We start from the raw sequence: 17,204 nt of genomic DNA, 5'->3' as shown, positions 1-17,204 counted from the left end.
ATTATGGGAAGTGCAATTTGTGAATATTATTTTTTGGAAACCACCTGAACTTCTTTAACTTCTCGGTAGATTTAACTGCAACTCGTATAAATAATTTCATTATATTCAAATGCAAAGTGTAATTAATGTAATAATTGGTTCAGATCTCATCTCGGGACACTGATTTATATGAACATTGGACCACTCGAAAATACTTAGGGTCACAAGCAATGTTCTTTTGAAGTTTTGTTAACACAATATTCTACGAAAGAGGAGCTCCCAGAAAAATCATCAGGAGTGTCTCAATTGTTAGGCCTCAAGAGTTTTTGGAATTCTTTGTCCCAACCATCTAGAGGTACTACATTTTGACTGATTTTCAAAATAAATAAGAGAAACAATCCTGACACATCCTACAAATTGTCATTGGCAAGAAGAGAAGGAAAAGTACATTTTTCAACATAAAGATACTTAAACAGCAAAGATGTCAACATTGAGGGTGTTTTTTTTTATCAAGATCAACCTTGTTGTCAGATATTTGTGTTTTGCAAAAGACAAGAACCTTCTGACGCGTTGTTTAATAACATGTAACTATGCTCCTAGTATCCTTCACTAGAAAATATGCACTCTGCTTTAATTCGTTATTTATTTGTTAATTCTCAATACTTTTTCATGGTAGAATTCAAAGTTGATTATTTATTTTCGTTTCTCATGGGTAGTGGGTTTGCTCTCTTTCACTCGCACACCTTCTTAGGACATTAGGAGAATACAAAACTGTTAATTCGAAACATCTACGTAAACACTTGTACAAACAGACAAACGCTTAGTTCGAGCATACTTTCAAGACAGACATGCGCTGTGACTGCAAGAGAGGATACCTCACATTCACAAGATACAAGTTGAAAAATCAAAGGGAAAATCGATAGATGCGAAGATGTTTGTTTACTTTCACAAGTAATTCAATATAACATCAGATTCATCGTAATTTATCTTCAGTGAGCATTTTGTAATCGCTCGTTTCATGGCCTAGACAATGATGGGTACATTGACAATTGTAATAACTCTTCCTGGGTGTCAGGTCAGTAACATTGTTAGGCTGAATTGGCTGCATCACACCACCCGGGTGTCCAGTCTGCACCAGCACCAGGCATGTTGGGATCCATACCTGAGATCTGAGCAGGTATTCTTCTCGCCTTCTCCTTGTTAAAATAATTCATCACGATGCTCATTTGCTGGGTGTATTGCGGGTCTTTAGACAAATCGTTTATTTCGTAAGGGTCGTTGTTCAAGTCGAACAGCATATACCCTTTGCAATCGTCCACGTTTTCGGGGAGAGTTGTGTTAACGCCTGAAAGAGGATTTTGCCACCCGGAACACGGACCTCTTTTATGGTAGACGAGCTTGAACTGGCCAACTCTTACAGCTCCTACATCCAGCCACATCTGATACACCATCTTGTCCCTTTTGCTCGACCCGTTCTGCCTAAGTGACAAAAATATTTAAATTTTCAGTCAAATTATCACAAGATTAATGGGATTATATATATAAATAATGTATTGGACAATATTTGTAGTGTTTATACAATTATTTGTATGGGTATTTTAGTTTTACTATTCTTACCCTTTATGGACACTTGAAACGGAGATGTACTTATTATATATTGTCGACGTATGATACTAAGATGATAATTGTAATGTGTACATGATGGCTGCACGTATTGTGCGGTGTATAAAGCTATGAACAGTGTAGAACTAACTTTATTGCTAGCCATTGATTTTTGCCATCTACGTTGGGGATGACCACTGGTGTGGTTGAGTTGTTTGCCAGGTTGATGATGGTGACAGGTAAGTCTGTGACGTGAAGCAGACCGTTGTAATCCCGCGGAGCATCAGGGAACAGAACTCTGCTGTACATGAAGGCCGGGACCAAGGTGCCTCCCTCAAAAACCGTGGATTTCTTTCCTCTCAGCGGCCAGTTGCTTGCTCTGTTCAAAAATAAAATACATGCACACTTAGACACGTATATATGTCTATGATATATGTATATATAACTAGGCACACAAAGAGCGTTACAGACAAACGCGCACACATGCACACACTGAATATCCACCCTGAATATCCACCCCGAATGAAACTCGCACCCATAGGTGAGTCGCCGCCGTTGTCGCTCGTCACCATCAACAGCAGTGGCTTGTCATGTAGCCAAGTTGTTCCAAGGTGTCGGTGATGTTCTTGATGCCATCGTCCACCCCAGCCATGGTGCCACAGCGATCTCTGAGCAGGGTGTCGTTGATGTGGGAACATCTCTTGCTGTAGTACTCCGGCACCTGTACAGAAGTGTCTAAGTACAGTTAGCAAGGTGTGCTTGAGGAATGTCTTCAATCCATGTATGTTACCATTAACTTTATCATTAAAGTGATCAGGCGTTGACACTTCTTTCTTATTAGTTTAAATTTCCTGAAAACCAAAGACGCTACATTTTGTATTTATATAATAAAATTATTTATATGATTTTTAGTTTAATCTACCGAGATGTTAAACAGTCAGGTTGTTTAGAAGAAAACAGTATACACAAATGGTACTTCACATAATTTGTAAGTACATGTACGAATTTTTTTAAGTGCGAACAAGAACTTTGCTTATTCCTGGACCAGACTGAGGCAGTGTACGGTTCTTAAAAGTCACATTGACAGACTGGTTCGGGTTCATTGACAGACTGGTTAAATTGGTGATGTAGTTTCAGGTTTTAACTTAGTTTGCTACAATCATTTTACAGTCTCCTAGACTGTTATTATTTGTTTTGCTTGCTGTTTTCAATTTTCTTCAAAAGTTAAGCACAAGAGCTTAAAGACATTTCGTCGACCCTTTCGACACGAGAGAAAAGTTCATTAAGTGCAGAGATTGATGATCAAACGATAAACAACTACACTGCCTGCTATTAAATATTTTTTTCATTTCAAATTCAGCTTAGTAGACCAAAACAATGGTATCATGTGTGGACCATATAGAACTATACAAAGCCACTCTGGCCAAACTAAAGAAGAAAATAAATCTTATGGTAGCCAGATTAAGTTTAATAATATTAATAATATCCAAGAACTACCGTTATGGGGACGTGTATGGCCTTGTAGGCCAGGTTAATAAAAAAAGGTTGAGTCGTCCTGCTCGTCCTGTGTTCCTTGATGACGTCGATAGTTCGTTGTGTTAGAACCTCGGTGTCGTATTGTCCACTCACTGAACGATCCAATGTTTCGTTCGTCCTGTGTGACGTCCAAAGATTTATATATATATTTATCTATTTATATATTATAAATAACAGACAAAACCATGCATCTTATGATAATAACGCGTGTAACTAATATAATATTGAATCTAATAGAAAAGTCTGCTCGTAATCAGTTGTTGTTAATTATTCTTACACTTCGCACATTTGACTTCCACTTCGTAACGCCGGTATGCCAATCCAACGCAATAGTAGAGTTTACAAGGTAAAGTTTACAGAGATAGGCACCAAATATCTTACTCTGACACTGAGGAATAGTATTTCGCCTATTTCACAGCATAATAGGTGCTGGTAATGAGTACTATGTTCGGGCTAGCGGTTAAAACCCACCTTTTAAACTCTACATCTGCGCAGCAGAAAAAGTAGGTGTGCTAGAGCTAGTCAGGGAAAGCTTAAATAATCTGATGAAAAGAACTGGATTCAGTGCCGTTGTATCTTTCTGCTATCTTTTTCCAGAGAGAGAGAAAAGGGGAGAGAGAAAAGTTATTTACTTACCAAAAATCGTACGGATTACCCTTAAATTGGAAGAAATGATCGCCGTTGCCAAAGAGACAGCCCGAGAAAGCATCAAAACCTCGTCTGGTTGGCGCCATGCTCCAGCTACACATACCTGAATGCCACTTGCCAATCATATATGTCAGGTACCCCGCATCCTTAAGGTACTGTGGAAGTAGCTTGATATCCACAGGTATAGACCTATTGCACATAAACATCATCTTCACAAAAATATATCTGCTCTTTGCTCACGTGTTCCCAAATGTATATTTATATGATTTGTTTTTAAATTTTCTAAAGTGAATACGACGTCCGGGTAAAGCTGTCATAAATAGGTTTACCAGTCTCTAGTACAGACTAAGATTGAAAAACTTTCTGGTGTGAGAGTGGTACTGTCATTCCTACTGTGTTTGACACATAGTTTGGTAGCAAGAGAATACGACAATGACCTCCTGTACCTGTTATCATACCCTTGAAAGGGCTGCTCGATGCCCATCGTGTGAGGGTAGCGTCCGGTCATCCAGGCCGCCCGTGACATGCTGCAAGATGGCTGCATGTACATCCGGGTCAGACGCACGCTCTGGGATTCCAGTCTGTCCATGACGGGTGTCCGAAACTCGGGGTTGCGTGAGCTGCGCTCGTTGTAACCCTGATCATCAATCATGATCATGATCACATGAGGCTGAGTCCTTGACGCAACCCGGTGGATGAGGTGACAGGATAAGACTGCTATCCACAGCCACAGCTTCGGTGTTTGGAACATGACTCTGGAAGTCTTTGACTGATTAAAATACCAGGTTTACCTGCAAGGGATTATTTACAATAACACACAAACACTGAATCTCTGCTGGATTGTCTTACATATCTATATCCTCCCTTCTGTACGCATGTCAGTTAGGAAAGACTAGAAAAAAGGCAAAGGGTGGAGAAAAGGGTTGAATGGGCGAAAGGGTAGAAGAGAAGACAAATCCTGGAAGACATTTTAAATAATCCATTCTGCGACCATCAAACGAATAAAATATGGAAAGGAATTGTTCTTTCGTATGATGTTCTCTCAGTTTTGGCAATAAATATTGTTTTTCGCCAACAATCTTTCATACTTCAAGCAAAAACTTTGTATTTTCCATATTGCGGATGATGCATGTTAGGTTTTGATACATGTAATAATAAAAAGGTGAAATAAAAAATTCAAAGCATCTGGTACACAAAATATTCTTTTTCTGTTCGCAGACTGCTTTTGTCTCGGAATGAATCAACAAGAAGAAAACTTAAAGGCATGTTCAAACAGGAGATTAACCATGTACACACACTTTTCCAAACAGTTATAACTTTCTGGCTGTAACTCGAACTGGTGAACATGTGAGTAGAGATGGCTGGAGGGCAGTCATTTTATAGCCAAGCAGAGCAAAGAGAGACATGAGTCAAGTTTTACAACGTATCCGATGGAGAAGTCGTCTGAACTAGTAAACCTGTATCGTCTTATTCATTGTACAAAAATTCAGAACGACTTCAATGATATAAAAACCCGAAACCCTTTAGCCAAGCGTGTACGCTCATGCCCACATGTACACTAACAATATTTAGTTTATTAATATTGAAGAGTAAGCTCAGGGTCACCCTAGGGATAAGCCAACATTTGAGTAAAATGCCGAGTTTTGTTACATATCGTCGATCAGAAAAAAAAATTAGCTAGAACTTGGATCAGTACAATTATTGCTATAAGTACTGATTGACTTATTTATTTGTTTGCGTAGTGACTGGTAATGATAAACCTATTGTTTTGTTGTTCCAATATTAAGCCTCGATTCTTTCTTTTGTCAAACTAAGCTTTTTTTTGTTTGTTTCGGTGCAAGAACTGAGGGAGATGGTCTGCAAGCTTTTTTTTTTTTAGCGACAAACGATTTTAGGAAAATATTTTTGTCAATCATATGCTTGCTAATCATAACGAGACCTTTAGGATAAGAGTTTTTCAAGATAAACATTTAATAATATACCTAGGATTATAAAATGACAGGGTACTCAGCTGCGGCTTGGTTTGCGACTATATTCACGCTTTTGTGCCAAATTACAAAATATCCGGTTATTTCTTCAGATACCTGTTATTATAACAAAGTTCACAAATGTTTGATATACCACTAGAAGTCTTTGTCACATTTTACAAACAGCTAAATACCTACGGAGCCATTGCTTTCTCCACTGTTGCCACGTATAATAATAATAATAATAATAATAATAATAATAATAATAATAATAATAATAATAATAATAATAATAATAATAATAATAATAATAATAATAATAATAATAATAATAATAATAATAATAATAATAATAATAATAATAATAATAATAATAATAATAACAACAACAGCAACAACAGCAGCAGCAACAGCAGCAGCAACAACAGCAGCAACAACAACAACGAACGCTTTTCATAAATCGTACATGGACTAAATCATTAACAGCTGTGCATCCATAATAGCATATAACAGACACACACACTTCTACAACATTCACTCACTCATACACACAGTACATTACAGACACACGTTGTACACACTCGGGGTCAGGACAGGGTCGCAGTGGAGTCGTCCTTATGACAAAAAGAATTTTCGCCTAGCATATGGTAGCCTCTACGGTATTGTGAAGACCGAATTAAAATGGTTTACCTATCGACAATTTATCGAAAACATTGTTCAATTTCACTAAACCATAAAGTCCACTTGGCGAATAATGTTGACATGATCGTTGTACTTCAACTGATAATAAGCCTAAAATACAAAACGGAATGAGCCATTTAACATCGAACCCTTCGCTTTTCTTCTTTGATGAGAATGATTCTTAACAAACAGAAATTAAGCGTACAATGTTCGAGAACATCATTTGTTTAGAATAAATAACTATGACATGCAACTGATTGCTAATTTTCTATTTTAAAATTATTATTTGAGTTGTAGATTTCTTGCTTCAACCGTTTGACCAAATATATCAGAGAAATGACATCTTTTACTGGAATTCCAGCAGTGCAGGCTAGCTAGGTAAGTGAAAGTTTTGTCGCTTGTCAGGTTAATCAGCTGCTTTCGCATATAAACGGATGCATCACAAGATTGGTTAGGTTTTTAGGTTCACTTTACAGAGAATTTTCTGCACATGTTACGGTAGGTTTTACCCATAAGTAAATTACCGAGGGTTATAATTACAAGCCCGTACAGTTTCCACTGTTTGTCGGTTCGACTCCAAAACAAACAAATAAACAAACAAACAAACAAACAAACAAACAAACAACAACAACAAAAACAAAAACTGATGTTTGCACACAATCATATTTCACGTATCAGCAAAATGTCATGATTGAGTTCAGTTTGTAGAGGATAATGATTTACAGTTTTTCAGAATCAAATTCTTCATATAAAGGAAGAATGAACTTCTATGACCATTGAGCCCAAGACAGCAGCAGGATGCCCCATATACAATAATACTTACCTCTTGATTGTCTGTAAGAAGGTCTTGAGTCCTACAGGAGATGGCAGTGAGTTCTGAATAAATACTTTTCTCACGACCCGCCCTCTCTTGTCACGTGGACACGTCATCTTCTGGTCCTGTCACAGAAGTTCATCAGTTGCGCATTCTCATGAATAATGTACTACATAGGTGGCTATAGACTCACCTTATTCTGCTAGATTGACCTATTAACCCTGTGTTTTATTTACCGTAACCCATCTGCTGCTCGATCAATCTTTTGGTTCCCCTCCACACTCTCTCTCTCTTGTAATAAAAGTATTGACAAGATTGTTTACGAGAGAAAACGTTACGGGAAAATATCTACAACGAGTAAATCTAATCATGACCAGAATGGAAAAAAAACAATAAACAGAAGCAAACATGTCCACGTAGCTCGTAGTAGGTTCTATTCAGACTGCAGGCAGAGTTCAGGATCAGGAACCAAGAAATTGCTTGGTGTACACCGAGTGGCTGCTGCGTAGATGTTACTAATAAACAAGACTGGAAAAAACAACAGCACCTGTGAAAAGCAATCTGTTACTTGTTTTTGTTTTCCTCATCGTACCAGGATATTGGGACAATGTTTGATGGTCACAGAAGTTTTATGAAAGCAAAATCACAATGAAGGATTTCCTGCCTCTTTTCTTTCCGTATCAGTAATTTCCTCCAAACAACCCAGAAACTAACATGGATGATGGATGGATGGCTCACTGGTGTCACGTGATCCTTGGAGGGACTGGACTCTGTTTCAGTCTGCATTTGAGGTGCGGTGCTGCATAAGACCCTCGTAGTTCTCATTAATTTGTTTTATATGTGCGAATGTTTACTACTACTACTACTACTACTACTACTACTACTACTACTACTACTACTACTACTACTACTACTACTACTACTACTACTACTAGTACTACCCTCAGTAGTAATAAGAAAGAGTGAGAATTGATAAAGCCCAATATCTCAAAGCCCAATATCTTTTAAAAAGTTTCTTCGTAAAAGACAGGAACAACAGTTATGAGATGTGATTAGCTGTCATCTGCGTGGCAGGCCACCCCACGTCCAAGAAACTCAAACTTTCGATTAATATTGGGCTTAATATATTTATTTATGAGATAAATTACTTCTCATAGTGCGCTTCATAGAGGATGTACAATAGATTTTGTTATACATCAGTGACGACTGATTCACAGTTTGGTCAGACAAGTGACTCGTCATGACAGTTATAGTATGGGCAATGTTCATGGAAAAGAACTGCGCACTTGAAAGATTTGTTTTCGTGCTTACATTAACTCTAGAAAACAAACAACAAAAGCTCTAAACACCACGTCACACCTGTAGGATATCGTTCTTCTATTGAAATAGTACCCTCAACATCTGCTTCACACATGTGCCATATATCTGCACTGGGTGTGGTGAGCAAGTCTGTCAGGGTTCACAACCCATACTGTCCGTCAGCTTTCTGTGTTGTTCTCCTGATGACGTACGAGTATGACATCTATTTATAAATTTTGATGTCATGAGTTGTGGTGGGTGTCGTCTTGTTTCCTGTATAGTGATGTCTTGTGTCCGACGTCTTGTGTGCGTCATCTGTTCCACGTCACTTGAAGCAGAAAAAGACGTCATATATAATAATAACCGCAGTTGCTCTCTAATGTCCAAGTTAGCGGGTGAACAAACATCAATCTTCGTCCGCCATCTTCTCTATATAACTCTTTCAGTGACTTTGAATTTCTGCCTCTTCGACTCGATTCACCAACAAGTCTCTTCATCCTCATCGTCATCAGGGTCAGGGTTGTGTGTTGTGTGTGTGTAATACGTCATGCACTGATACATCCACACATTGTCAGACAACCTACCCATGAATTAAAATGGTTCAGGGAGGACATTGCGGGTCACATGACCAGACAGCAACGCACGAGGTCCAGAAACTCTGGTATGGTGTTGGGCATGGCATTCACGAGCATGGTGATGGCTTCCTCGCGTATAGAAAAGTGTTCAGAGCTGTAATCAGCTGTACACTCACATCAAGTTGGGTGATCTATATTGAAATAGTTGCCTGTACTTATAATGTCACCAATATCCAAGTATATTTTCTCACTTCCACAAACGAAGAAAACAACGTGTCGGTCAGTCGGTAGGTCCGTCCGTCCGTCCGTATACCCATACCATGTGACTAACGTCTGTCACACGTTTGATTAACCACGGCTACTGAAGCGTGTAACTTCAACAGAGGAAACATACGTCACAGCTGGGGTGTGGTGAATGGCGTGTATGGTATGAGAAATGAAGCATGAAGAAACAAGAGAAATTCAGTCCCTTTCCCTTGTCAGCAGCATTCGAAAATCTTTAATGTGCACCCAACGAACTTTCCCCAGAAAGCATCGTAAATGATGATGCTAACAAATTATTGAAACCAACTGTTTAACATCTCGGTAGATTTAACTTTAACTCGTATAAATAATTTCATTACATCCAAATGCAAAATGTAATTAGTCTGTAATCTTACAAGAAAATGTGTTAAAAATGGTAACAGACAAATCTTGAAAACAATCTAGCAAACATTTATCCTAAAAAAATGAACATTATCTTAGACAGTCGTTCATAAAGTGTCGAGAATACTTTCATGGTTCGGTTGTATTTTTAAATCATAAGATCAGGTTTTTTAAAAATCTTTCATCTGATATTAACTTAGTCTGCATCACAACAAACATTGAGGGTATAGATGAAATTAACTTTTGGGACAGCATCTCAAAAAATAGTGAGAGCCCGAGGTAAAAGTTTGTCTATGACCTCAGCGACATCACAAATCGTTTTGCAATCAGTTACAAAAATTACAAGGTGACGTGGAACAAGCCAGGAGCAACAGACCTCTGTATGTATGCGTTATACAAAAAAGCTACAAAAAATATATAACCGAATGATTCGAAGATGTTTCTCAAACTCTGCCATTCCCTTCCTCGCCCCCAAGGAACATGGAACACATCCATATCATTACCACCGTCTGTCATCATCAATCATCATGATGTTCTTGATCTGATACATGTATATATCTCGCGTGTCATAGCCAGTTGGTACCATCCTCCGCCTGGTGTACAGCAGCCTCCGACCCCGAAATACTCCTCCAAGGTGTACTTGCTGTTTGACCTCGCCACTGATGCCAGGTAAGGCAGTTACACACCACTTTGTATTTCTAGAATTATTTTGAAGTGGAATGTAGGTTGGAGTGGGGATGGGATGTGATGGAGGATTAAGCTACGAGAACTTGTTTTTTGTTTGAAATTTCGTTTAGTAGTTGTCGCTTGTGTCTGGTTGATTGAATGCAACTGAGGGATTTGGTCTGTTCCCCTTAATCATGCTTGGAGAAGATAATTATCTTGATAAAAGTGGGGTTTTTTTTTTAGCAAGAACCTAGCTGTAGAAACACGGTGAAACGTTTAAAATACTAATTTTTGGAATACTTTGTTCCACACAACTATCTAGAGGTTCTACATTTTGACTGGTTTTCAAAGTAAATAAAAAAAACCTATCCTAACACATCCTATAAATTGTCATTGGCAGGAAGGGAAGCAACATTTTTACATTTTTCAACATATAGATACTTAAAAAGCAAGGATGTCAACATGGATTTGTTTTTTTTTTTTTTGTTTTTTTTTAATCAAGCTCAACCTTGTTCTCAGATATTTGTGCTGTACGTGTTGTTTAATAACATGTATCTACGCTCCTAGTATCCTTTACTAGAAGATATGAACTCTGCTTTAATTCGTTATTTATTTGTTACTTTTTCCTGGTACAATTTATAGTTGATTGTTTATTATTTTCGTTTTTTTATGGGTAGATGGTTTGCTCTCTTTCCCTCGCACTAGCGCACCTTCCCCCACCCCAGCCCTCATTGTCTTTATTTATCTGTATATATAATATATAGCATGGTATTTAATAACGTGTTATTTCATAATATCTAATTAGCTCTTAGTATTCATTACTAGAAAATAATTCATCTATTTTAAGTCGTTAATTTATTTATTCGGTACTTCTGCCTGGTAGGTTCTGATGGTGATCGTATTATTGGGTTTTTTCCCCTCCTTATATCGACGGTTGACTTCTCAAGGGAACCTACTGCGGATGAACATCTATAACTCTAAAGGGGTTTCTTCCCTTTGCCTGCATTAAAACCGCATCTTTCTTAGAGTATAAGGAAAAAACAAAATTTTTCATTTGAAACTCCTACAAAAACACTTGTACAAACAGACAAACGCTTAGTTCCAGTCTGCACCACCACCAGGCCTGGCACATTCCTTACGTATCCATCACCGGCGTCGCCAAAACGGCTTCTCTCTGGTAATACGCATCCATCGCATAGGATGGATGCTATGGTGTCATAGTACAATTCGCAACCCTGCGCGTAAATGAACGAATAAATAAGGGAGAAAACACGGGAACCTTTAGGACTTGTTCCTCCAGCGATTACTTCCCTTTAAAGGGTGAAAAGGTCAACCAATCGTGTGTTACCTCGTGTAAATTCCACTATTATGTTTCGTTTACTAGGGCGCCATATTACATTCGTTGGGGGGTCACTCGATTTGACGTGGATTTGTTCTCAAACAACAGAAAATGAGAAGTAAACAGTAAGTAATATCTAAATTCTAATGTATATTCAAATAAAATATGATTTTGGTTGGTACTTTATGCTTGTATATATTATGTAAAAAATTTTTTCTTAATTTCTGTCTTGTGTGACCTTCCGATACGTTTGGAAAAAATCTGCCCAATACAGTTACTATCTTTGATGTGAGCTTACTACAAGAAATCAGAACCTATAATTCTTGAATTTAACACCACGCAAATGTTTTTAAGAAGCTCTTTTAAAAGGCGTATCGCATATATTTGTCGTTTGTGTAGTTTAACAGATATAATTTTTTTAAAACACCGGTGAACATTTGCTTTGTAGGCATTCGGTGCTCCGTCGTGAAGCGTCGTCACGCGGCTCTGTACCTTCTTTGCGTACCGATAATAATATTATTAAATGCATCAATCTGATTTTTTTTGGACAAGAACAATGTTTATTCATTTCAAGTTTATATGCGGTTATCAAAGTGTGATTCCTGGCAGTGTAACTTGTGCTAGCATGATATATCCTGCGCAACCCTGTTTGAATTTTTTTTTTAAATTCCATGATACCTACCTAATTTGCTTTGGATTACCTAATAAGTGACTGTTCATGAAGGATTCAAATGTAAACAGTTGTGTTTCACACTGTTTGATCTTGTATTTTTAGTTTAAATTTTTTTTCTATCTCTAACAGTTATTTTTTTATGATTTTTTGAAATTGGTGAATTTCCGTGCGTACGGGGGGAGTTGAGCTCCAAAATCGCCCCAGTAAGCAATGAGTTATATCGACGGTTGACTTCTCAAGGGAACCTACTGCGGATGAACATCTATAACTCTAAAGGGGTTTCTTCCCTTTGCCTGCATTAAAACCGCATCTTTCTTAGAGTATAAGGAAAAAACAAAATTTTTCATTTGAAACTCCTACAAAAACACTTGTACAAACAGACAAACGCTTAGTTCCAGTCTGCACCACCACCAGGCCTGTTGGGATCCGTAGCTGAGATCTGATCAGATATTCTTCTCGCCTTCTCCATGTTGTTCTGCATGTTGAAATAATTCATCACGATGCTCATCTGTTGGGCGTATTGCAGGTCTTTAACCAGATCGTTCATTTCGTGAGGGTCGTTCTCCACGTCGAACACTATAAATGCATACACAATTTATGGCAAGACTTTGTAAGTATAGTGTGGTTTATTTTAATAGAAAATATTTAATGAAGCAGTAAAAGCTTCATTTCGGTGTCGAATTTAGTTCTTTTTGTTCCTTTCATTTTGTTTGCTGAGTTGATATAACGGAACTTGGGGTTTTAGTTACAGAATGCAGTGACTACTAGCTAGATGTTTAGCAAGACGCCAGCCATCCTGATCTTAAAATATTAGCAAGAGATTGGAAAGCCCTCGTAAAGAAAGATATGAGTTTTTCATTAAAGTTCTTGGAGAGGTGGTTTGTTTATTTCTTTAATTAAAAAAAGAGAAGGTAGCTGTTCTCTATCACATGGGGTTCATTCTATTTTAATCTTGCAAGAATCACAGGTTCCCGACGGGGCTATTGAGGGTATAGACGACCTTAACTTTTGGGACAACATCTCCGCTAATAGCAAGATTTTGTATCAAGAAAAATCGTTTCGCAATCCGTTACAAAAATTACAATCTGACATGGAATAGACCATGATCAACAAATCAATGTATGTATATCTCTCTCTCTCCCACTGTTGATATGGTTGTGTATGGTGAAGCTGGTAGGTATCCCCTGTACATAAATACCTACAGAAAATTGTGGCTATACGTTCTTAACCTTCTCATGACAAGACTTTGTAGAAAAGCTGACGAATTGCTTCACTAAAAGCATGAGTCTGGGAAATCAACTTAAAGAGCATAAACAAAGTGGTATCTGAAAATGGATCGGGGAGAGTGTGGGTCAACCAGGGGTTTACTTCATTTGCTTCTTAATTCTGTGGCATCTACTTACACGAAACTCTGATGTTATTATCAATACATTTTAACCAGTTATGTAAAAGGGATTTATTCTGAAATGTAAAAATTTCAACTTTAAAAAGATATAGTGTGCATGTCCATCATTCTTTATGAATAAGACACATTGGATCCTTCTTGCTGTGTCTGCGTTTGTGTTGTCCTGGCTTGGTTAATACAATCTCTCTATCTGTCGATGTCCCTACCGCACAATCTTCAAAGATCTCAGAATTGTGTGTCTAGCAGGCGACAAGCAGACCATACTACCCCCTGCCTCCACGAACTTCATTGGCTGACAGTTCGAGGTCCCATTGATTTCCTGGCCACTCACCTCATAACAAGTAACGACTGAGAAGTATAAAGAGCATCAGTGCAAATAGCACGGACAGCACTGGAACTCCTTTTGGATGAGCCAGATCGTAAGTACATAGTTTGTAACCACTTGGATATTTATCAAATGCTATTTTGGGAGTTAAAAAAAATTAGCTCAGACAAATAAGAGAATAATAAGTGTTTATATGTAAGATACTGGTTCTCACGGGAAATTTGCAGTTTTATTAGCAACTACAATCTCTTACAAGGTGCGTGGATGATTTTCTTCTCTTTATTTTATTTTTATATTTTGGTCATAGATAGATGTAATACGTTTCTCTCCTCTGAAGCCTTTAAGTCCTTTTTAGTACCTATATTACAAAAGATTGATTGGCCCTTTGGCCCATTTTATGTACAATTTTATTTACAAGATTAGGAATGTAAGAACAATGCATGTCAAACAGTTAATATATCATCCACCCAGAGAATTTCATTTTTTTCTTCTGTTGAACTTAAAAATAGTAAAAAATATACTTGAAACTGTGCGTGCGTGTTTGTGCGTGTGTCTGTGTGTGTGGCTTTTGTTTTTGGGTGTTTTTGCGGGATGGTGTATTTTTGCGTGAACATTGTTACTGTTATTTGTATTTCTCTAAGATACAGTGAAATGAAATACATTTTTAAAAGTAAAAAGTCGTCATTCAAAAGTTTCGATAAATTTACGACCAGTAAGCAAATTTTATCTCCATGACAACATTTTAGCCACTATGTGTAACTTCGAAAATCCAGAGAGGGAAGTCGGACATACACACGACAGAATAAATTTCATTACCTAAAGAAGTCAACTCTCCGATGCAAAAGGTTAATTGATATTTGTCATTGCTCCAGGATACGAGTCTTTGATCTAACATGCAACTGCAAGCGTTTCTCGTCTTCATGGTATCCTCGTCATTAACAACAGCCTCGATTCCCCATATCCTGTTGATCGTCGTCGACGATTTGGGCTATTCCGACGTCGGGTGGAAAGATCCTGAGATGTACACCCCGAACATAGACCGCCTGAGGGCGAACGGGGTGGAGCTGACCAACGCGTATGCAGGGCCGTCATGCACCCCTTCCAGAACTGCATTCATGACGGGTATCTACCCGTACCGCATGGGCATTCAAGACGATGGATTTCGAGGTATTATGAACATTTCCGTGCCCCTTGACAAGAAGATGTTGCCGCAGAGTATGAAGGAGCTCGGTTACGCCACGCACATGGTGGGCAAGTGGCACCTGGGATTTTGTCGTCCGGAAATGACACCTATTGGCAGAGGGTTCGACACCTTCTACGGTATGTACCACGGCGCCTCAGACCATTTTTACCATAATAGTAGTTGGAACGGCTATGACCTCTCCTTCAACAACACACCTGCGTGGTCCGCCAATGGCACCTATTCCACATACCTACACACTCAGAGAACCATCGACATTTTACAGACCCACAATCTATCCCAGCCTCTCTTCCTCTACCTGGCTTATCAAGCCATACACGAGCCATTGCAGGTGCCTGAACACTACGTCAACACATTTTGCTCACACGTCATCACGTCAGAAGACCGGAAGACGCGTTGTGGGATTGCAGCGGCCATGGACGAGGGCATCGGTAACATCACGCGCGAGCTGGAAGACCGGGGCTACATGGACAACCTGCTCATCGTCTTCACCTCGGACAACGGCGGGCCCGTCAACGTAGCCTCCAGCAACTGGCCGTTGAGGGGGGGCAAAAAGACTCTGTGGGAAGGAGGAACCAAAGTCTTGAGTTTCCTCTACAGCAAGACACTGCTGAATGGCAACACATCCTACAGTGGAATTGTGCACGCCGTTGATTGGTAAGTTTTAATTGGAGAAAGATTTAACAATTTCCTTTTTGGATGTATTGATATACAGTTATATAATAATAGAATAATTTCCTTTTTGTATGTGTTGATATATATTAATAATTGATAACTATACGTTGATTCAGGAATTAAAATTAATATTTGGATCTGTACTGCCTTTATCGTTAATCAAATAGAGAACGTGGCTGTTTCTATATTAAAAACTGTTTTACCTTGACAAATACACAGGCACCCGACTCTGCAACGAGTAGCTGGTGGTAAAGGAACCATTCCGGGTATAGACGGCCTTAATCTCTGGGAAAGCATCTCCACCAATGGAGCAAGTCCACGGCAGGAATTTGTCTACAACCTCAGTGACACCACAAATCGTTCTGCAATCCGTTTCAAAAATTACAAGCTGACATGGAACAGGCCAGGATCACCCACTCTGTGTACTAACCTTTTTCGTTCTTCCAATCCTTGTGTGTGTGTGTCTCTGTTATTTGAATAACATACTTGTGAACCTTACTGTATTCTGTAGCCGGCTGGTACAATCCTCCACCTGGTGTAGACGCCCCTCCTTCGTCAAATTACTCCAAGGTGTACTTGCTGTTTGACCTCGCCGCTGACCCCACGGAGACGACGGACATCAGCAATCGGTCAAACGTGAAGAGTGTCCTCACGTACATGAAGAACAAACTGTTGGACCTCAGGCTCAACATGCCACCTTCCCTGCACCCGACCACACTGGATGCTGGGAAACCGCAGAACTGGGGTGGGGCCTGGACAACCGGATGGTGCTGACCATGAGGACTTACTGCAGTCCTACGCATGTTCCCGTGGCAGCACCACTCGCATGTGGAATCTGATAGACTTCTGAAAATGAAATAAAAGTTCAAATAAAATATTTGTTTGTCAACATTGAAATTACCTTATGTGTGTGAGTGAATGGGATAGTTAAAAGACAATGAGCAGCAGCAGGAAGAACACACATTACAGAAAGCGTTGTGCAAAAGTTTAAATGCATAATTTGTACATTTTCAACTCCATGTTTCAAGCAATCACTTATGTAAAATGAAATTTATTAGTCAAGCCAATACCATGAATTATGATTATTGAGTTAAGGTCATCACTGTTTGGAAACATTATGACTTCTATAAATAACAAATACCTTTCCAGAAAAGTTCTTTCAATTCATTAATGA

The 17,204-nt window shown here is 38.7% G+C and overlaps 3 protein-coding genes across 3 annotated transcripts; 1 reads left to right on the top strand and 2 right to left on the bottom strand.

The window, feature by feature from the left end:
• Window positions 1-901: 901 nt before the first annotated feature.
• LOC112569579 (arylsulfatase B-like) lies at window positions 902-1,955 on the bottom strand. Its single transcript, XM_025247401.1, has 2 exons — window positions 1,733-1,955; window positions 902-1,458 (listed from the first exon to the last, which is right to left on the bottom strand). The coding sequence occupies exons 1-2, from the start codon at window positions 1,888-1,890 to the stop codon at window positions 1,068-1,070; spliced, it is 549 nt and encodes a 182-aa protein (XP_025103186.1). The 5' UTR covers window positions 1,891-1,955; the 3' UTR covers window positions 902-1,067.
• A 197-nt stretch (window positions 1,956-2,152) lies between these two features.
• Window positions 2,153-7,451, bottom strand: LOC112568594 (arylsulfatase J-like). The gene is made up of 6 exons (XM_025245969.1): window positions 7,237-7,451; window positions 5,064-5,126; window positions 4,212-4,556; window positions 3,754-3,954; window positions 3,079-3,235; window positions 2,153-2,302 (listed from the first exon to the last, which is right to left on the bottom strand). The coding sequence occupies exons 3-6, from the start codon at window positions 4,514-4,516 to the stop codon at window positions 2,153-2,155; spliced, it is 813 nt and encodes a 270-aa protein (XP_025101754.1). The 5' UTR covers window positions 4,517-4,556; window positions 5,064-5,126; window positions 7,237-7,451.
• Window positions 7,452-14,220: 6,769 nt separating this feature from the next.
• LOC112568426 (arylsulfatase J-like) lies at window positions 14,221-16,912 on the top strand. Its single transcript, XM_025245727.1, has 3 exons — window positions 14,221-14,248; window positions 15,027-16,012; window positions 16,250-16,912. Exons 2-3 carry the CDS (start codon window positions 15,048-15,050, stop codon window positions 16,509-16,511), a joined length of 1,227 nt encoding a protein of 408 aa, XP_025101512.1. The 5' UTR covers window positions 14,221-14,248; window positions 15,027-15,047; the 3' UTR covers window positions 16,512-16,912.
• Window positions 16,913-17,204: the final 292 nt, after the last annotated feature.

Source organism: Pomacea canaliculata, linkage group LG7 (assembly GCF_003073045.1).
Source record: "Pomacea canaliculata isolate SZHN2017 linkage group LG7, ASM307304v1, whole genome shotgun sequence".
NCBI classification, from domain to species: Eukaryota; Metazoa; Mollusca; class Gastropoda; order Architaenioglossa; family Ampullariidae; genus Pomacea; species Pomacea canaliculata.
This window is presented reverse-complemented; position numbering and strand designations above follow the sequence as displayed.

Bases quoted from the DNA above. Each gene is read 5' to 3' on its own strand.
- LOC112569579 (XM_025247401.1), bottom strand. From the start codon at position 1,890: ATGTACAGCAGAGTTCTGTTCCCTGATGCTCCGCGGGATTACAACGGT. The intron at 1,459-1,732 runs GTTAGTTCTACA...TTTGTCACTTAG, and splicing joins AATCAATGGCTAGCAATAAA to GCAGAACGGGTCGAGCAAAA.
- LOC112568594 (XM_025245969.1), bottom strand. From the start codon at position 4,516: ATGTTCCAAACACCGAAGCTGTGGCTGTGGATAGCAGTCTTATCCTGT. The intron at 3,236-3,753 runs GTAAGTAAATAA...GACGTCACACAG, and splicing joins GGTAATCCGTACGATTTTTG to GACGAACGAAACATTGGATC. The intron at 2,303-3,078 runs GTAGTTCTTGGA...ACTTCTGTACAG, and splicing joins CCATACACGTCCCCATAACG to GTGCCGGAGTACTACAGCAA.
- LOC112568426 (XM_025245727.1), top strand. From the start codon at position 15,048: ATGCAACTGCAAGCGTTTCTCGTCTTCATGGTATCCTCGTCATTAACA. The intron at 16,013-16,249 runs GTAAGTTTTAAT...ACAAATACACAG, and splicing joins ATTGTGCACGCCGTTGATTG to GCACCCGACTCTGCAACGAG.